At 43.7% G+C, this 21,570-nt stretch overlaps 1 protein-coding gene across 4 annotated transcripts in view; it reads left to right on the top strand.

The window, feature by feature from the left end:
- The window catches only part of LOC125465033 (uncharacterized protein KIAA1522 homolog), a 201,625-nt gene that overhangs the window by 46,689 nt on the left and 133,366 nt on the right, over positions 1–21,570 (top strand). Inside the window, exon 1 of one of the 4 annotated variants that reach the window (XM_059654423.1) lies at positions 13,994–14,126. The exons of the other annotated variants lie outside the window; for them this stretch is intronic. Within the exon in view, the coding sequence (XP_059510406.1) occupies positions 14,033–14,126 (94 nt within the window). The 5' untranslated portion in view covers positions 13,994–14,032. Of the gene's footprint in view, positions 1–13,993; positions 14,127–21,570 lie in introns of those variants that run through there. 4 annotated transcript variants of the gene reach the window in all.

The raw sequence follows: 21,570 nt of genomic DNA, 5'->3' as shown, positions 1-21,570 counted from the left end.
GGACTGTTGCCTCTGGGACACCCTGGTCCACACTTCCTTCACCCCCAACACCCCCCTCCCACGGCCCTACGTCACCTTCCCCTGTAACCGGCGAAGGTGCAACACCTGCCCATTTACCTCCACCCTCCCCAGTATCTAAGGGCCCAAACATACCTTCCAGGTGAAGCAACATTTCACCTGCACTTCCCAGAATCTAGTCGACTGCATTCGCTGCTCACAATGTGGTCTCCTCTACACTGGAGAAACAAAGCGTAGACTGGCTGACTACTTCACAGAACATCTACATTTTGCTCACAAAAAAATCCCTGAGCTGCCTGTTGCCTGCCACTTCAATGCACCACCCTGCTCCCTGGCCAACATCTCTGTCCCTGGCTTCCTGCAGTGTTCCAGTGAAGCCCAACGCAAGCTGGAGGAACAACACCTCATTTTCCATCTGGGGACCTTACAACCCTCCGGACTCAATATTGAGTTCACTAATTTTAGGGCCTAAACTGTCCCATGTCCCAGCCCCCAACCCCTCACACCAGGCCGAGTTACCACACAGCCTGCAATTACACACTCCCTATTATTCGTCACTAACAGTCCCCATTAACAACTATTCACCCTCCCAGCCTGATTGTTAGCAACTCCTTTATCTGTCCAACTGTTTTTCTCTCTCTTTGGGCTCTATCCTTTCATTTACGCCCTACCCCACCCCCTCCCTATTTTCTGCATGTAAACTGACATTTTCCCAGCCACTATCAGTTCTGAGGAAGGGTCACCAGACTCGAAACGTTAACTCTGTTTTCTCCTCCACAAATGCTGCCAGCCTTGCTGAGCTTTTCCAGCAACTTCTGTTTTTGTTCAGGGTTTAGTGTGATATTGGCCAAATACTGGCAAATGGGGCAAGGTTAACTCTGATTGCCATGGATGAACTGAAGGGCCTGTTTCCGTGCTGTGCATGATCCTGAAACCTCCAAATTAAAATCAGCATTTTGTTCCTTTGTGATTCTTGAAACCGAACATATTATACTCACAAAGCACAGTGATTCGCTTTTACATAATCATTCACATAATTGTGAATGATCAGATTGGGCATGACCTTTGGCAGAAAACTACTGCATCCCTGACCAGACTTCCTTTGCAAAGATACATTCCACTTGGAAGTGCATACCAGTCTCTTCCCCAGCACTGGCCCCTCGATGACAGTGCGAGTACAGAGTGAGAGTACAACCGTATGTCAGGCTCTGTTTTGTGCTCTTTGGAAATATCTGGCAATGGCACATCCTATCAAATGGCTTTGATGGTCTGCTCAGGGAACCACCCTGACAGGATTGAGCCTCTCCTTTTCCCCACAGGGTCTCGAGTACATTATGTACCAACCACTTCCCATTGAGCTTGTGGTCAAAGGGGTGTTTTTTGAACAAGACCCTACTTGAGGGTCAGGTGTCACAGTCCAGCTACTTGGAGCAATCCGCAGAAACGTGGCCAGTCCCATCCTTCATAACAACAGGGAAATGACAGCACGTGGTGACATGTAATGTTTGTGTATCGTGAGTCTAAACACAGCTGGAGGCATCTACGCACATTTTCTGTGTCACACCCCAATCTGACTGCTGTTCCTGACTGAGCCGCACAAAATATACCTTGTGATACAGGAATTGAGCTGTGTGCCTGGTATTGTCCAGACTTAACACATTGTCTTCGGTTTCCACGAGCCCAACCACCTGTTGCTAGAAAAAGAATGTTCTTATTATTTGCCTCCCAGTTAGACAACAAGCTCCTTATCCTGAACAAAATTAAATACTTACTGTTGAAATTGAGCTGAACTTGATTCTTCTGAAAACTTACTGTTGAATGTATATTGCTTTAAGTACACCCGGTCAAATCCAACATTCAGCAGGTTCATCATCAACAGGGAGCTGTGGGTGATGGAGGAGCTGTGGGTGGGGGTGTGTGTGGGTGATGTGGGAGCTGTGGGTGGGGGTGTGTGTGGGTGATGTGGGAGCTGTGGGTGGGGGTGTGTGTGGGTGATGTGGGGGCTGTGGTGGGGGTGTGTGTGGGTGATGTGGGAGCTGTGGTGGGGGTGTGTGTGGGTGATGTGGGGGCTGTGGTGGGGGTTGTGTGGTTGATTAGGGAGCCGTGGTTGGTGTGTGTGGATGATGGGGTCTGGGGTATGGGTGTGTGGTTGATTGGGGAGCCGTGGTTGGTGTGTGTGGATGATGGGGTCTGGGGTATGGGTGTGTGGTTGATTGGGGAGCCGTGGTTGGTGTGTGCGGATGATGGGGTCTGGGGTATGGGTGTGTGGTTGATTGGGGAGCTGTGGGTTGGGGGTGTGTGGTTGATTGGGGAGCCGTGGCTGGTGGTGTGTGTGGATGATGGGGTCTGGGGTGTGGGTGATGGGGAAGCTGTGGGTCAGAGTGTGTGGATGATGGGGTCTGGGAAATAAAGTTGGGGGAAATGTGGGTGTTGGAGCTGAGCATGTGGGTGGGGAAATTGTGTCCATTGGTAGTGAGGGATTGCAGAAGCCTGTGATATTGACTGGTATAAAAATTGAACTTCAAGTGAGCTAAAATAGTTGCTGCAAGATGAAAACAACTGAGGATTGTGATCAGGAAGTATGTCTTCACGTTGTGAATCAACATTTGGGTGAGGACATGAAGAATGATGCACAGGAGAAGAGCCCATGGATATTCCGCAAGCTGTTGAATAGTTAGCCTGGAGGATTATTGGGTTTAGTTTTTGTTTGAGTAGACAGACTTTCTAGCCTCTCTGGTCTTTGTTCAACTTCTGATCTCCACAGAAAGCAGCTGTCATTGTGAAGCTGATTTTTGTGTCATCTCAAACTCTTGACCATTGTTTCCAGCTGTTACAGCTGTTGCAATCGTCTGCAACACTTTGTGCCTTTGTGCCCTTGTGTTCTTCGTTTTGTCATTCAAAGGCCCTTGGGCATTTACAACCCAACTCCCTGTGACTCCTTCACAATGATCATTTCAAAGGGAGACCGAGGTGCAGTTTGTCTCATAAAACCCAAGGTAACGCAAATCAGCAAAAAAGTTCTGTCTGAAGATGGCAGGTACATGCTATTCTGAAACCAAACTTTACAGCCAGGCTTGTGTGAACAAGCTTACTCTGCAGTGGATGGGACAACTTGAATCAAAGAATAGTCCTGCTTCTCATGGCCTTCAGTTACTGTAAGGAATCCCACTTGTAACAGAAGTTATATCACTGGATCTGGATACACTCACATTTGGTGTCAGTTCACTGAACTTGGCAACAGTGCAGACATGTCTGATTACCTGGGGAAATGGAGAAAAAAGGAAACAAGTTTCATCTGGAATGACAGAGATTTTCTGAGTTTGTAGTCAGTTCATAATAGGTCTGTCTTCCTGAACATTGTTTTCAGTGGAGTGCGTACTTCACCATTTGCTTCACAGTAAATGAATAATCCTCAGAAGATTAATCCTTCATCAATTAGAAATTCCCCATTGTTTGAATATTTAATATTTTGATACCTTTACTCTGACAGTCATAATAAACAGTTAAAGTCCCAGTAAGCGACTTTATTCACATGCTTACATCCAGTATAACTCATGTGATTGTGTAACGATGTTAGGGGTTTACCTTCAAAATCTCCTTGGCTTCAGTGATGTCAGTCTCTGTTTGGTCTCTGCTAATGTTGATTAATTTGCCAAAATCCATTTATATTGTGTAACCCACTGAATTTACAAATTGTTCCACCTAATATGTGATCATAACCTGCTTACTGGCACCCAGTTTGGGTTCTGTCAATGCCATACACCTTCAAAATTTATTACAGCCTTAGTCCAAACATTGTGAAAAGAGCTGAACTTTACAAATGAGGTCAGAGTAACTCTCTTTGACAACAAGGTCATACTTGAGTCGGTATGTCATCAAGGATCTAAGCAAGATTGGTATCAATGGGCATTGGGGGAAAGAAAAACTTTGGAATCAGGCCTGGCACATTGGAAGATGTTCGTGGTTGTTGGAGATCAGTCACCTCAGCTACAGGACATCTCTGCAGGAGGTCCTCAGGGTAGTGTCCCAGGCCCAACCATCTCCAGCTGCTTGATCAATGACCTTGCCTCCATCATAAGGTCAGAAGTGGAGATGTTCGCTAATGATTGCACAATGTTCAGCATCATTCATGACTCCTCAGATTCTGAAACAGTCCATGTTCAAATGCGACAAGATCTGGACAATATCCAGGCTTGGGCTGACACGTGACAAGCAACATTCACGCGAATGGGAGGGATGGGACATGGGCTGCTTTGGGACTTGGAGCAAGCGACCCAGAAAAACCTGAGGAGTCTCTGGGCTCAGGCACTGGAATCAAAAGCCAAATAGAGAAAGACAATTCAAAACAATACACCAGCCCCCACCCTCACACCCCCTCAATCTCTTAACACTCACACTCCTTCAGTCCCCTCAACCTCAAACCCCCTCACCATCACACCCCCCACCCTCACACCCACTCAATCTCTTCACACTCACACTCCTTCAATCCCTTCACCTTCAAACCGCCTCACCCCCAAATCCCCTCACCCTCACACCTCCCCACCCTCACACCCCTCAATCCCCCTCATCCTCACATCCTTTCAATTCCCTCACCCTGACACCTCTCAACCTCATACCCCCTCACCCTCATAACCCCTCAACCTCACACTCCTTCAATCCCCTCACCTTCACACCAACTCGATTTCCCTCACCCTGTCACACCCCCTCAATTTCCGTCTCATCCTCTCAATCCGCCACATCCTCTCAACCCCCTTGTCCTCAGACCCATGGATGGAGACAGGTTCAGTGACTGGGCAAAATCTTGGCAGATGGAATATGATATGGGAAAATATGGGGTTCTGTATTATGGCAGGAAGAATAGAGAAGCTGAATATTATTTAAATGAAGAAAGACAATAAAAGCTACATAACAGAGGGATTTGGGAGAGAGTCCTCATCTGTGAATCACAAGGTTCAGCAGGTAATATGGAAAACAAATAAATTGTTACCTTTATCTCAAAGGGTCTTCCTCAATGTTTTACTGAAACTGTACAAAGCACTAGTTAGATCGCAGCTGGAATACTGTGGACAGTTTCAGTCCCTTCTCTAAGGAAAGGTGTACTGGTATTGGAGGCAGTCAAGTGAAAGTTCACGAGGCTGTTACCAAGTATAGAGGGACTGGTTTATGAGGAGAGGTTGAGTGGATTGGACGTGTAATCATTGGAGTTTAGAAAAAAACATGAGGTGACTTATTGTTACAGAAAAGATTCTTAGGGACTTGATGTGGAAAGGTGGTTTCCCCTTGTTGAAGGGTTAAGGATCAGAGGACATCAATAAAGCATTATACATTTAAGACAGAGATGAGGAGGAATTTCTTCTTTTCTGAGCATAGTGAATCTGTGGAATTCTTTACCATGGTGGATTTTTGACACTGGGCCATTAAGTATATTTAAGGCTGAAATGGACAAGATTTTTGTCCAGTAGTGGTGGTGGTGGTGGGGCTTTGCTGGGGGGGGGGGGGGGGGGTGGTGGTGTGGAGAACAAAGGTTCTGGGAAAAAGGCAGGAAAGTGGAGCTGGGGATTATCAAATCAACCATGATCTCATTGAATTGTGGAGCAGATTCGATGGACTGAGTGGCATGCTTCTGCTCCTAAATCTTACAGCCTTGTACGGATAGAATGGTTGTAAGGGCTGGATGTAAGGCCTAAATAAGGAGGCGTCTGGGTCTGGAGGAGATTACAGAGTTAGAGAGGGATGTGGGGTCTGGAGGAGATTGCAGCGATAGGGAGATGTGTGGGGTCTGGAGAAGGAGAGAGATTTAGGAACTGCTGTAGGTTACAGAGCTAGGGAGGGGTGTAGGGGTTGAAGAACGTTACAGAGGTTGGGAGGGTTATAGAAGCTGAGGAGGATAGAGAGATTGGGAGGGTTGTAGGTGCTGGAGGAGATTACAGGGAGCAGTGATGTGTTTGAAAACTAGGATGATCATTTTAGTTGGCAGACACTGCAGGTGAACAAGCACGGGTGATACGTAACTGGTACTTGGTGCAAACTAAGACCCAGGCAACAGAGCTTTGGATAAATTTATAGGAATGTGAGCAGTGGATCAGGAAGATATTCAGATAAGCAAACATTGAGCTAACATGAACAAGGATTTTGAACCAGTTGAGCTTTTACCATAAACAGTAATTTACACGGACATGAGTAGACTAGCTCCGAATTCCATTTTCACCATCTGCCACAGTGGGGTTTGAACCCACGTCTCGGGGATTAACTTGAGGTTTGTGGATACCCGTGCAGTGACATTATTGCTACAGCATCACTTCTAATCAATAAACAACAGTACTTAATTCTGTCCTTGTTTTGTTGATCAGTAATATGGTATGAGTGAACTCCTGTGAGTGACTACTTTATCTCCAACATTCTCTTTTCTGACATATTTGTAGGAAAAATCAGTTCAATGTGGTTTATTTGATCTTTGAAGGATGAAAGTTTTGTAAAATGCTTGAGATGTTTTTGACCATAAATATTTAATATTTCCATGAAACACAATGCCATTCTCTTAGTTTCAGTAGCTTTAAGTATAGGTTCATGTAAAAACTAGGACTGCCTCATTCTTTGCATGCAGCTGAGCAGGTAAGGATTGGGTGGAACCCTCAAAGCCTGTAATATAAGCAAGAATTCTAAATAACATTGTCAAGCTGTAAAGTGATGCTTGAGAGGATTGCTTCAATATTAAACAAGTTCTCCTGAAATGCAGGTTTGTGTTTGCATCTTTGCAATGCACAACCCAAGTCAGCTGTTACATGTACATCTTTCATTTTACGTGGAATATTTAGTTCAAATTTAGCTTATGTCTTGTAAGCCCTGCCCTGTAAATACTTACTTTTTCTTAGACCCAGCAATGGGAATGAATGTGGGACAACTTCTTATTAAGTGTTCGAGATACATTTTTACACGACTTTTCTTATGCTGAGTGTACATCAGAGAAATACTCAGAATCACATTTTATTACTCAGCAGCATCCTGTCAAGGTAACTACTGTAAGGTAAACAGGGTATCAGTTACATAATCACATTTTCCTCCATTTTATGAAGGTCCTTAAGTAATTGGTTGCAATAATAATTGTTAACAATATGATCAAAGTAACTATAAATTAAGCAACTATGAGAAGTGATAATGGACTCATTCAAGATCTGGACATTTTTGAGATGAACGTTTTGTATTCTGTGTTCTAAATACTCTAACCCTGATTACTCAGTCTGTTCACATTAAATTTGTTACAAGCACTTGAATAATGAAACTATGATTATTAGTGTGGAGTATTGTTCCCACTAAAAATGAGCAACTTTGCAGCTGTCTGTTCAGGAGTGTAAGCTTGCTCTTTCTACAGTAGTTTAAGGAGCACCGCACTTTGATATATGGCATTGGTGATGTTGTAATCAACGTGACTCTCAAATGGGTTTTTTTGTCAGTCTGCCCAAGCTGTTGATGGTATAGAACCTCAAACAGGAGTTAATTAAAGCATTGGCTATATTACTCAGCCAGACAACCTTAAATCACATGTTTGGGTTTTCCTAAAGACAGCCTGCTTCAGAAAGACTTTAGCTTCTGTTATTGACTAGCTGTTTATAGCGTACAAACTCTCCATGTTTTATATTTAATAATGTGACTAGTAAATGTATCTGTGTGAATTAAACAACTATTCTGAAATTGAATCAAACCAAGTGTTTTCACATCCCTGTTATTGTTACCAAAAATGTCCCAAATAGTTACACCCAAATACATAACTGTCTGTAGGTCCCAGCTACTTAGTTTCTCTGACAAGAATTAAATTGTTTGCAAGAACAATGATTAGATTAAAATTCAATGCCCTATGCTTCTCTCAGGTTGATGCCCACCTGTTTGGGGTTGATTCTTTGTGTGAGCTTCCATGGGTCACTTAGACTTTCCAAAATGAGCAATTCCCTCTCACACATTTTACATTTCCCTCTTATGCATTCCAGAGAAACTCACCAGTGGATTTTTCAGGCCCAAATTCAGTTGAGTGTTTCTGATTCACAAGTCAGTAAATTACCTGAATCATTCAACCAGGCAAACCACATATGTATAACTAATTACTAATAAGGAGTACGTACAATTCCATGAAAAATATTTTTCATTAAGTTTTTCATAAAACGTGAAGGTTATTTGGAGGTAAGCAGCATCCTAATCAAATAAGATTGGAAACTAAAATGGTCCCAACTAAATGGTGCTTGGGAGCAAATTCAAACCTTTCACAATGCTTTGGGATTTTCTTAGCTGCAACGTTTGATTGACTTGGCTTAGTGTCCTCAGCATTTTCTCCCTGATTTGCTTTGAAGTTCTCATGTGATAAAGAAGTTTTAAATGAGGAACCTGACCAGCTTGCAGAGAGAAGCCAATGTGATAATTACGGTTCCTGCTTGGATATGGAAAGAACAGATGCCCCTGTAGTGGGTAAGGAGGATAAAAGTGAAGAGAAAGAATGAGGGCAGTGGAAGTAATAAGCTCAGGTCTGGCGGGCAGCCAAAATGCACAAATGAATGGACAAAATGCTTCAACACAACTGGGCCTCTTCATTATTCAGGAGAACAGGAAAAAGCAGATAACTGAGTTTACAAAGTATTCAGCACAATAGCCATCTACTTTGAAATTTTCAGTAATTATTACAATTGTTACAATATTTGAAACATTTCTAATCTGATTAAAGGAGATTTATTGAGGGTTAGTTAGTACAGCTAATGCTGTGGTGGATAAAGATACAGAGGAACCACACTGTAGGGAATTATACCTTCACACTTATTGCACAAAATTTATAGGATATTATGGATGTGTTTTTGTTTGTATCTATTGCTGTTCCTGTTGCTTAGTGCGGAAACAGAAACAAACAACTTTAGGGAAGCAAGTGAGAGTGAGGAGCGACTGCAGAAATATAAAATAACAACTCATTGGACCAAACCATGTAATTTTATTCAGTAAGCAATCCAGTAATAACCTTGTGTTTGTCACAAGCTCTAGCAGTTTTCCGGGTTATACTGGGTTTGTATTGCCAGTAAATACCATTTGTTGCATGCTTTTGAACCCTTAATTGCATTAATTTTCCTTTAAAAATTCAAACAGACTTTACAATAAGCTGAATTACAAGCTTCTGACCATCCGAATCATCTAAATATGTTAGCCTTAACATTTGAAAAATAATGAATAATCTTCCTCAACATGGTCGATACCAGAATCAAGTGACACATCTACCTCTCGGAATTCCTGGCGAACAAAGAAACCTCGAGCGCAGGAACAGGCCCTTCGGCCCTCCAAGCCTGCGCCGATCAAGATCCTCTGTCTAACCTGTCTAACTTACGTGAGGAATAAGAGAATGGTCAAAGAAAGAGTAGGGCCGATCAGGGATAGCATAGGGAACTTATGTGTGGAGCCTGAGGAGGTAGGGGAAGCCCTAACTGAGTTTTTTGCTTCTGTCTTTACGGAAGAAACCAACTTTGTAGTGAATGAAACCTTTGAAGAGCAAGTGTGCATGCTGGAATGGATAGAGATGGACGAAGCTGATGTGCTGAAAATTTTGTCAAACATTAAGATTGACAAGTCGCCAGGCCCGGATCAGATTTGTCCTCGGCTGCTTTGGGAAGCGAGAAATGCAATTGCTTCGCCACTTGCGAAGATCTTTGCATCCTCGCTCTCCACTGGAGTCGTACCTGAGGACTGGAGAGAGGCAAATGTAATTCCTCTCTTCAAGAAAGGAAATAGGGAAATCCCCGGCAATTATAGACCGGTAAGTCTCACGTCTGTCGTCTGCAAGGTGTTAGAAAGGATTCTGAGGGATAGGATTTATGACCATCTGGAAGAGCATGGCTTGATCAAATACAGTCAACACGGCTTTGTGAGGGGTAGGTCATGCCTTACAAACCTTATCGAGTTTTTTGAGGATGTGACTAGAAAGGTTGATGAGGGTCGAGCTGTGGATGTGGTGTATATGGACTTCAGTAAGGCATTTGATAAGGTTCCCCATGGTAGGCTCATTCAGAAGGTCAGGAGGAATGGGATACAGGGGAACTCAGCTGCTTGGATACAGAATTGGCTGGCCAACAGAAGACAGCGAGTGGTAGTAGAAGGAAAATATTCTGCCTGGAAGTCAGTGGTGAGTGGAGTTCCACAGGGCTCTGTCCTTGGGCCTGTACTGTTTGTAATTTTTATTAATGACTTGGACGAGGGAATTGAAGGATGGGTCAGCAAGTTTGCAGACGACACAAAGGTCGGAGGTGTCGTTGACAGTGTAGAGGGCTGTTGTAGGCTGCAGCGGGACATTGACAGGATGCAGAGATGGGCTGAGAGGTGGCAGATGGAGTTCAACCTGGATAAATGCGAGGTGATGCATTTTGGAAGGTCGAATTTGAAAGCTGAGTACAGGATTAAGGATAGGATTCTTGGCAGCGTGGAGGAACAGAGGGATCTTGGTGTGCAGATACATAGATCCCTTAAAATGGCCACCCAAGTGGACAGGGTTGTTAAGAAAGCATATGGTGTTTTGGCTTTCATTAAGAGGGGGATTGAGTTTAAGAGTCGTGAGATCTTGTTGCAGCTCTATAAAACTTTGGTTAGACCGCACTTGGAATACTGCATCCAGTTCTGGGCGCCGTATTATAGGAAAGATGTGGATGCTTTGGAGAGGGTTCAGAGGAGGTTTACCAGGATGCTGCCTGGACTGGAGGGCTTATCTTATGAAGAGAGGTTGACTGAGCTCGGTCTCTTTTCATTGGAGAAAAGGAGGAGGAGAGGGGACCTAACTGAGGTATACAAGATAATGAGAGGCATAGATAGAGTTGATAGCCAGAGACTATTTCCCAGGGCAGAAATGGCTAGCACGAGGGGTCATAGTTTTAAGCTGGTTGGTGGAAAGTATCGAGGGGATGTCAGAGGCAGGTTCTTTACGCAGAGAGTTGTGAGAGCATGGAATGCGTTGCCAGCAGCAGTTGTGGAAGCAAGGTCATTGGGGTCATTTAAGAGACTGCTGGACATGTATATGGTCACAGAAATTTGAGGGTGCATCCATGAGGATCAATGGTCGGCACAACATTGTGGGCTGAAGGGCCTGTTCTGTGCTGTACTGTTCTATGTTCTATGTTCTATCTATTTTCTAACGGTCTGTGTCCATTTGCTCCCTGCCCATCCATGTACCTGTCCAAATATATCTTAAAAGACGCTAACGTGTCTGCATCTACCACCTCTGCTGGCAATGTATTCCAGACACCCACCACCCTCCGTGTAAAGAACTTTCCACGCATATCTCCCTCTTGAATTAAGTCTCACAATTCATTGTGAAATTTGTTACGAAAGCAAAAATACCTGCAGAGTATTATTAATCACAGCAATACCTAAACCCGCCCAAAATTAGTATTTAAACTGTTATATTTGTGGCTCCAAAGTTCTCCTGCCTGATGCCATTTAGCTGAGGTACAGCTCTAACTGGTCTTTTGCCTATTTCAGTATGAAAAGGTATTTGTCTGTGGAGGGCTTCACAGACACACGCAATGTTTGTGACCTGATTTGTAAGTAGAACTTGCCAGCAGCTGTCACTAAGAAATAGTCAGGAGTAGGAGCCTCAGCTGATCTTAGAACATAGAACATAGAAAAGTACAGCACAGTACAGGCCCTTCAGCCCATGATGTTGTGCCGTTATATAATCCTTATCCAAAAATAACCTAACCTACATTCCCCTCAATTCACTGCTGTCCATGTGCATGTCCAGCAGCCGCTTAAGTGTCACTAATGACTCCGCTTCCACGACTACCACTGGTAAACTATTCCATGCGCTCACAACTCTCTGGGTGAAGAACCTCCCTCTGACGTCTCCTCTATACATTCCTCCTAACACCTTAAAACTATGACCCCTCGTGACAGTCAATCCTGCCCTGGGGAAAAGTCTCTGGCTATCGACTCTATCAGTGCCTCTCATTACCTTGTACACCTCAATCAGCTTGGTTCAGTCAGTTGCCGTGAAGGTGGATATGATCCCCCTGACCCAGTGAGAGTGGAACAGGCAATAAGGCCAAGATCACTGCCCAGCTACAGGCTGGCTCTTTTGTTGTGTGAAGCAAGGCCAAGGCTTCAGGAAGTCAGGGCGTAGTTTAACCTTGATCCTGATGACCTCATCACTACCGCAGTTTGACATTGGGAAGCTCCAAGGAAGTCAATCTAATGTTGAAACCCCAGAGGATGCTAGAGAGAGACACAGCAGAACTGCCAGCAAAGGGCAAGCTCTTTGGACGACCAGCAGGAAACCCACGTGTCTTGAGGCTTGATCCTCCCTCTCCTCTCAAATGCCTCCTCCCCATATGTCACTCTCATCCCTCTTCTCTTTCCTCATCTTCCTCACCTCTCTTGCCTTCCTCTCTTTCCTCCATCGTGGAATGTTTTTGTTAGTAGCATAAGACAGTAACTCAGAGACCCCACATATAGATGTATCAGGAAAGCGTCTATATGTGTACGTATGTATCAGGCAAGAGTTCCTATCAAGAGAGAGTCTATATGGAGAGTCAATGTAGGTACATATATATCAGAAATGGTTTGACAGATTGGGTTTCTCTTCACTTGATTGAGATCTTTAAAATGATGAAATGTCTTTTTCCCATGGGAATCATTTACTTACATTCTATCTATGTTATGTCTTGTTGAGTAGACAAAGGGAGATTGTGGGAGACCTTGTAGAGGACATCAATGTGGCATGTCCACCAAGAAATCCCATGGAAAATTGCGAACAAGCTCCTTGACCTAGAGAGTGGGAGAATGTGCAACTCACTCTCTTTGGGAAAGGTTAGAGTGAGGAGCGTTGATGTGTTTAAGGGGAAGTTAGAACGAAATGGGAGGGAGAAGAGAGTAAATGATTCCCATGGTAAGAAATGCGAGGAGAGTTGAGTGAAGCATAAACTATAGACTGGTTGGGTTGAAGGGCTTGTCTCTGTGTTGTATGCATGCCATCTTATTAATTTTGATGCTCAAACTGTTGGATTAGCATAAAAGCCCATCTAGTTCACTAATGAATGAACAGAAATAAACCCTTTGCCTCCCAATGCCACCCCCACCTCTCACACACCACCCTCCCCTCCCACCGTCTTACTTCCTCCCTCAAACATGTGCTTAGTATTTTCTCCCTTCGCCACCTGGAGGCATTTGGCCTGGAAGCATTCCCCACCCCCCTCACCAACTCTTACGACCCCCCCCACCCACTGCAGTGGTCCTCTACATAGTCTCCCACAATCTCTCTTTGTCTACTCAACAAGACATTTTGTCATTTTAAAGATCTCGATCAGGTGAAGAGCGATCCAATGCCTGTGGCTGTGGCCCAATTGTGAGTTGAGACTGTTCCCCCTGGTTTTGAGTGAGGCATCGCTGATTTAAGTTGAAATCAATCTGACTCAGAACATTAAACACTCACTGCTAGGCTTGCTCACTGTCTCTCATGTTTTCTGGTTTATTTTATTGGTTTCTTTTGTCTGCTGTATTTTGATTCCATATTTTTCATTTGATTTCATTTTGTGTTTAAATCTCCCTTATCGTCACAGCTGATAATGGAAACACATTTTTAAAAGTCTGAGCAAACTGGAGGTTATTTCAATGGGACAGATGAGAATGTGGTTGAGAAAAGGTGAAAGAGGCAAGGAGGGAATTTAAAAGCCAAATAAAGATGTGATTGAAAAATTGAAAAAGGAAAAAAATGAGGAAGCAAACTGATCAAAAGGAAGATGTAGGCAGATAAAATAAGGCATAAACTGTGGCTAAAAAATGCAGGGTAGAGAAACAAATGAGAGTGGGATGAGCAAATAGGAGGCAGAGTGTTGGAGAGATTCTGGGGAAAGCCCTCCCTCCCTGTTTCCTACTGGCTGCCCTCAGTGATTGATGGAGACTGACTGTGTGTTGCAGCTTATTTCAGCTTTTGGCCCTTTGCCAGGTGTCACCCATTCTGCAGCAATGAAGGAGAGTGTGGGCAGCTTTAGGTACAAACGCACGCAGCATGGGGAATGTCCATCACACCAAAAAGGTACAGAGTGCAAAGAGCCGACCCTTGTGGAACTTTGCTCTTAGGCGTCCTGACAAAAAGAAAATAGGTAAGTCCCTGATTGTGTTCAAGTAAACAACCAGCTTTCAGATCGACTGAGTTCAGTGGGACTTGTAGTGTGCGTGTGTGTTACAGTGGGAGCTGCTAGACTGTGTAAAATATCCTCTGTTCCCGCAGTTTCAATCCAGTTATTGCTGCTGCCTTGCTATGAGTCAGTTCTCTTTGAAACTCTGGATTGGGGTTGGATTTAGGGGAGCATTAAGTACAAGGACAGAAAACTGCAGTCTGTTTGATTGGGGCAGTGTCTCTTGTGTGACCATTACTTGTAACAGTACCTGCTTCCGTTGTAGCTAGAAAATGTTGAATTATTTTAAGTGGCAAAACAGGTTTTTTAGTTTGGTTTTGAAGTGCATTGTAACTAAGGTCACTCCCTGTCCTACTCCCCATAGCTGGCTGGGAGCTAGTTTTGTTGGTTTTCTCCCTGGTTACTGATGTTGTAATTAGTGATTGCATGATTTGTCTGCTCTCACTATTCAACAACTCAGTAGATCAGAGACCGATCTTTATGAGAAAGATGTTAGTGTGTTTAACAAGATATTTGACTGTCCCCTGGGAGTCTGGCACTCGGCTGTATGCTACAAGGTTGTAATGAAAGGTAGCTTTGTTTGCAGGAGAGGAAACTGGGTCTGGGAGAACCTGCCCGTACTTGTACAGGTGAAAGGCAAAGTACTCCTGAGATCAGAATTAACTAATAGTGAATTTCAATAACTGGTAATTTACACAAGATCTTTTAATATTAACATTTTTCTGCATTGATCATTTATTCTTGTGAGGGAGTTGAATATAAACATGGTTTGTTGTCAGTACTTTCTCCTTGCAATGTACGTCGTTTTACGTTCTTCAGTATGTCACTATGTTGTTTATGTCTTCCCAACATTCTAATATTGACTAGACGTTATTCTTAATTACCCATCGCTTGTGAAATAAGGAATAAGCCATTTAGCCCCTCAAGCCTGCTCTGCTGTTCAATAAAATCGTGGCAGTTTGTCTGGCCTGCCTGCTCTCCCTGTGCTTTGATTCTGAGAGAGCATCTGTTTGTTTCTGTTAACCCTAAATGTATTTGATAGCGCACCCAGCACCCTTCAGACTGGAGAAATCTAAAGATTCACAGCTGAGTGAAGAAATCTGTCCTCATCTCCTGTCCTCATCTCGGATAAAACCAAAATACTGTGGATGCTGTAAATAAAAACAGAAATTGCTGTAGAAACTCAGCAGGTCTGGCAGCACCTGTGGAGAGAGAAATAATTAACATTTCAAGTTCAATGTGCTGCTTGTCATCTCCACCCCTTGTCTTTGCTTTCTTGGACTATTTGAAGTTTAGTGGGTTTCACAGTGTGCATTATTTCTGCACATAACTGCTTCAGTTTGAAGTTTAACAGTTGTTGCTCTGTTTCTAATTGAATCATTTGAATATAGTGATATGTCGCTGCTGGTGTAGGTGTTTTATGAAGCATGAAAATGGTCATCTGCTTGCAGTAAAGGGTTAACATCTGCTGAAATTTCTCTGTACAGGGTTTCTTCTTGTTAAAAAATATGGATTTTGTCTCTTTGGAATTAATTATGAACCTATGAAAAAGGGAAGGTTTTAAATGCAAGTTTCCCTTTGTCTCAAAACGTATTTCCAGTATTTGAGTTTTTCTTTGGACATCCAGCATCTGTTGTACATTTGATTGAAGGTATGTGTAGTGTATACTTGTACTCATGTGTTTCAATTTGAAATGATAGGTTCCTAGATTTTGACTTTCTTTTTCACTTTAGGCGAACTGTGGTAAGTTATACTTGGACACCAAGGATGAGGGAGCTGTCCAGAATTGTCAGTTAGAATTGCTCTCTCTCTTCTACTTCCCATTGCCTTGATTAAAAATCCTGGAAAAAGAAATCTTGTAGAGGAAGTTTGGACAATTTAAATTATTACAAATATTGTTAATGAGTTGTTTTTCTTTAGAACAGAAAAGGCTGAGAGGGGTTCAATACAATGTGGAGCTGGAGGAATACAGCAGGTCAGGCAGCATCAGAGGAGCAGGAAAGTGAATGTCTTGAGTCACAACCCAGTCCTGAGAAGGGTCCCGACTCAAAACGTCAACTTACCTGTTCCTCTGATGCTGCCTGAACTGCTGTATTCCTCCAGCTCCACATTGTATTGACTTTGACTCCAGCATCTGCAGTTCTTGCTGTCTCTGAAGGCTTGGGGGTGACCTGATGAGGTCATAGAGCCAGAATCATACAGCATGGAAACGGACCCTTATGTTCAACTAACTTGTGCCAACCATGTTCCCAAATAAAACTAGTCTCATATGCCTGCGTTTGGCCCATATCCCTGCAAACCTTTCTTACTCATGTACTTATTCAAATATCTATTAAATGTTATAACTGCACCTGTATCCACCACATCCTCTAGAAGTTCGTTTCAAACACAAATCACTGCTGCTTTAAAAAAAAGAATTGTTGCTCATGTCCTTTTCAAAACTTTCTCCTCTCACCTTAAAAAATGCCCCCTAGTTTTGAATGCCCCCACCCTAGGGTAAAGACCCTTGTTATTCACCTTATCTGTGCTCCTTGTGATTTTATAAACCTCTATAAGGTCACTCCTCAACCTCCCATGCGCTGGTGGAAAAATGTCCCAGCCCTTCTTTATAACTCAGACCCTCCAGTCTTGGCAACATATAGGTAAATCTTTTCTGAAACCTCTCCAGTTTAACAATATCCTTCCAATAGCTGGGCCACCAGAAATGTACCAAAATTGACCTCTCAAACATCCTATACAATTACAACATGATGTTCCAACTCCTAAACTCAAGGGTCTGAGCGATGAAAGCAAGTGAGCTAAATGCCTTCTTCCCTGCCCTGTCTACCTGTGGTGCAAATTGCAAAGAATTATGTACCTGAACCCCTAGGTCTCCCTGTTCTACTACAGTACCCAGGGCCCCACCATTAATTGTATAACTCCTGCCCTTGTTTGATTTACCAAAATACAGTACCTCACATTTATCCAGATTAGACTCCATCTACCACTCCTCAGCCCATTGATCAAGATCTCTTTGTAATCTTAGGTAACCTTTACTGTCCATTTTGATGTCAGATGCAAACTTACTAACCATGCTTCCTGTATTCTCCTCCAAATCATTTATATGAATGACAATTAAAAGTGAACCCAGCACCAATTGCTGTGGAACACACTGGGCACAGGACTCTGATTGAAAAACAGCCCACCACCACCACACTCTGTCTCCTAATGTTGAGCCAATGTTCTATCTGATTGGCAAGCTCACCGTATGTGATCTATGTGATCTTGTGTGATCTAACTTTACTAGTTAGCCTACCATGCAGACTCTTGTCAAAGGCCTTACTAAAGCCCATGTAAACAATGTCTACAGCTGTGCCCCATCAATATTTTCCTTAGGCCCTCAAAAAGCTCAATCAAGTTTGTGAGACACAATTTCCCATGCACAAAGCTGTGCTGACTATACCTCATCAGTCCTACCTCTCCAAGTGCATGTAAATGTTACCTCTCAGAATCATCTCCACCAACTTGAGAACAAGATTGAGGGGCATGGACCAGGTGCTTAGGAAGGAGCTGTTCTCTTTAGTTGAACGATCAGTGGCATCATTTTAAGGCAAAGGACAGGAGGTTTAAAGGGGATTTGAAGAGAAGTTATTTTACCAAGAGGGTGGTGGGAATCTGGAATGTAGTGTCTGGGAGTGTAGTTCAGGTGGGCAACCTTAATATTTAAGAAGCACTAGAATGTCATAATATCCAAAGCTGTGGACCTAGTTGGGAAGATAATAACATGTGAGGCTGGATGAACACAGCAGGCCCAGCAGCATCTCAGGAGCACAAAAGCTGACGTTTCGGGCCTAGACCCACTGCCTCTGGATTGATGCGGGCACCCTGGTATTTCTCTATGTTGCCTGGGGGTATGTAGGCTATGAATTCGTCCAGCAGCTTCCAGGTTGCGAGGTGATTGTACAAGAAGGTTTTCCTTTTAAAAGTGAAGTAGAATCCCTTCGTCTTTGCTGTGTTAATACTGAGGCCTGTATGGCCACAGTATGCCTGGAGCAGCTTCAGGTTCCTAGCCATACCAGTGTGTGAGTCGCTTAGAAGGGCGATGTCATCCGCGAAGGCCAGAGTTGAGCAGTTGACTCTTCTGCCGCCCAGGGGCATGGAGACCCCTGAGTTGGCCCTCTGCAGAGAGCACACCAACGGATCCAAAGCGATGTTAAATAATGTTGGTGAGAGTGGGTCGCCCTGCTTTACGCCCCTCTCAATGGTTATTGGGGTGGTTAAGTTTCTGTTCCCTTCCACCACTGTTGTGTTGTCAGTGTATAGGTGTTCGATGAGACATACAAAGGCTTTGGGTAGGTTCACTCTTTGCAAAGATTTGATCAATAGTTTGTGCCCAACCGAGTCGAACGCTTTCGCTCGATCGACAAAGACGACTGCGAGGTCCTTATGATTGTACTTTGCTCTCTTGATGATATTTTCGAGGACAACAATGTTTTCATTGCATCCAGGAGTGGCTGCTAGAAACCCCTTTTGCCTGGGGTTTATTTCGACTGTTTCACTCAGGCGTTTTGCCATTATTTTCGTGAACAGCTGGAGCAGCATTGGACCGATGGTTATTGGTCGCCAGTTATCAATGCTTTTCAAGCGTTCCTTATCCTCGCACTTAGGAATCAGGACCGTTCGACTCTTTTTTAGTGAATCGGGGATCGTGCTTGACTTTAGCCATAAGGAGAAGAGGCGGGGTAGACGAGTTTCCTCCTGCTCATGGAGTGTTCTTATGTCCTGCGGTTTCAGGCCGTCTGGTCCAGCGGCACTGATCTCGTCTATCCCCTTGATGGCCGCTTCAACCTCCTCTACCTCTATGGGTTTCATCAAGGACCCGTCATCAACTTTGCCAGTGTATGGGGCATACTTATTTATGTTTGATTTCTTATTTGGTGCTGACAGTTTCTCACGGAAACATGTCTCTAATTCCTCTTTTGAGAGAGGACAAGCGGATGAGGTCGGCGCCCCCATGATCTCGCGAGCTAGTTGACGCCGGTTGGATTTGTAAAGCTGCTGTGTTGCTCTAAACAGCGCTTTACATGCTGCCCACCGTTTTCTGGCTCCGGTATTGCTGCCGGGACTTTTGTCTTTCTTGGCCCGATCTCTTTGAGACCTCTTGTGTTTGTCCTGTCTTTTCCTACTATTCATTAGTAGGTCAGTAATACTTTCCACTAGTCCGATTCCAAGAGCAAGCGTGTCCGGGTCCTTCCTTGCGCTCAAGAGCTCCTCAGCTTGTGTAACCTGGTCATCTACGTCCCGATGTTTAGGGATCGAAGCTGGTGTTTTTCAGCTGGCTCTTTGGTGTTGTGCTTGATCGTCGGAATTTTCCAGGACACACTGCCTCAGAATCGTGCGAATCTATCGTTGGCTCGCTGATGGTCTTGACCTCCGTCGGGGTGTTTGCCAGGAGCCTGCGCCTGTCTGAGATTTGCTTTGGTGTTTTGGTTTTCAGGATGCTAGCGATGGATTTGTTTATAAATTTGCATCCTGCAAATCTCACCTCTAATTCCCTCAGGAGTGCCACCTCCTCCTGTGACCATACGCGTTCGCTTCTCCCAGGTTTGCTCTTGACTTTGGGTGCCGGTTTGAGGCGTTTCTCGTTCTGTAGAACCAGGTGCCTGTGCCTCTCGTGTTGACCAAGGCCTGATTGTGTTGAAAACCGTTGATCACACGCGCTGCATGCAAAGTCCCCAGTTGGGGGTTGTTTCGTTTCTTTGCATTTGGGATAATGGCAGGCTATTGAATGGTATTCTCCTGCCTTATCGCAGCGTGAACATTTTGTTCGGATGTTCTTTATACCGTGCACTTTAGTCATATGGATCTTGAACAGGCTCAGCGTGGGGAAGAGGGTGTCGCAGTCCTTGCAGAAAGCCCATCGACGGGATAGTGGATGATTACCTCCGAGACAGACGTTCTGTCGCATACTGGCTCGATAACAACTCCTTCCATGAAGGCAGTTGCATCAGCTGTTTCTTCGCCAGTCTCATTTGTTGTCTTTTTTCTGCCTGAGCCCTGCTTTATGTCTCTAACTTTTGTTGTAGAAGGTTTGAAAGTGGGATTATGTAGATGGTTTGGTCTCAGTGGAATGAAGGGACTGCTTTGTAGCCTGACTGTACTGATAATTTAAACTTCAAAACTGACCCTCATTATAATGTTGAACAAGGCAGTCAAGGATCTTTAGAAATCTAGTTTTAAAAAAAGTGGTAATTTGCATGACCTGACCATTCATTATTGGCTGATTGTGTTGGGCTAATCATCTGGATTGTCACTGCTATTGTCATTATGATACTGCATAGAAGGGGGCCATTTCATCTAACATACCTATGCTGGCTGTTTGAAAGATAAATTTCATTCCTGCCCTGTAATCCTGCAGTTGTATTTATCAAATCTTCCATTAAAAGTTTTAATAGCCTCCGCTAGTAAAGGTTGACGCTAGTAATGTTTTCCTTGTGTGTTCATCAGTTTGTAAACAATATCTCTCAAAAGCTAATGACCAGATTTCAATGAAACTTGGTGCAGGGTATGGCCTAAGGAAGATTGTATTAGGTTTTAGGATCCTTGGAATTTGTAAAGAGTTGTTTACTTTGGGCAATAAGCAATTGACCTTTTAAAACAATATTGTGGAGCTTTCTTTGGACGTTGATTGTTTTGGTTGTTGTGGATTGTGTAAGGTAGTGGAATTCATCCCTGTTGTTAAAAGCAGAGTTTTCAAAGCAGGTTGTCAGGTAAAGATTGGCTTGAAGCCTCCTCAGTGAAATACAGAATTGTAATAAAGAGACTTACTTTCTAGTTGTGTGGTTGTGGTGAGTCTAATAGTTAGCTGCCAGTTTTGCAGTAAAAGAAATGTTCATGAAATCATCACTGTTTTGGAGCATGTGACCTGAGGGTAGAAAGGTCTTATACTTCTTACCTGAATCCCTTGAAACATGACATGCTAAATGGGAGTATGCTCTTCTATAAAGTTTAACATTTGTCCACATGCCTGCCTGGCTGAAGAGAGTGATATTTGTACATAGTAGTTAGATCGAAAAAATATCTATTGGATTCCTCAATACAGTGATATCATTGCAAAGTTCCTTATGTTACACAAGATAAATGAGCATTGCTGCATCAGGGAAACCATGATGTTGGAAGTCAACACATTAATAGTTAGAGAATATTGACCAGGCAGGGAAGTACTTTTAAGGAGCAGCTCTGTAAATGTAATTGCGTCGTGTTAGAGCACATGCCTCCTTCCATATTTCACATTTGAGCAACATTTACTCAGTACAGACTGCCTTTAAGAAGGATGGCTAGGTGTGCCAAATGCTGCCGCGCAGCTTCCTGAGTAACGACACAGCTGGGGATGTAACATCTGCTATTTTTCCAGTTACACGAGAAGTTC

The sequence above is a fragment of the Stegostoma tigrinum genome, chromosome 24 (assembly GCF_030684315.1).
Source record: "Stegostoma tigrinum isolate sSteTig4 chromosome 24, sSteTig4.hap1, whole genome shotgun sequence".
Taxonomy (NCBI): domain Eukaryota; kingdom Metazoa; phylum Chordata; class Chondrichthyes; order Orectolobiformes; family Stegostomatidae; genus Stegostoma; species Stegostoma tigrinum.
This window is presented reverse-complemented; position numbering and strand designations above follow the sequence as displayed.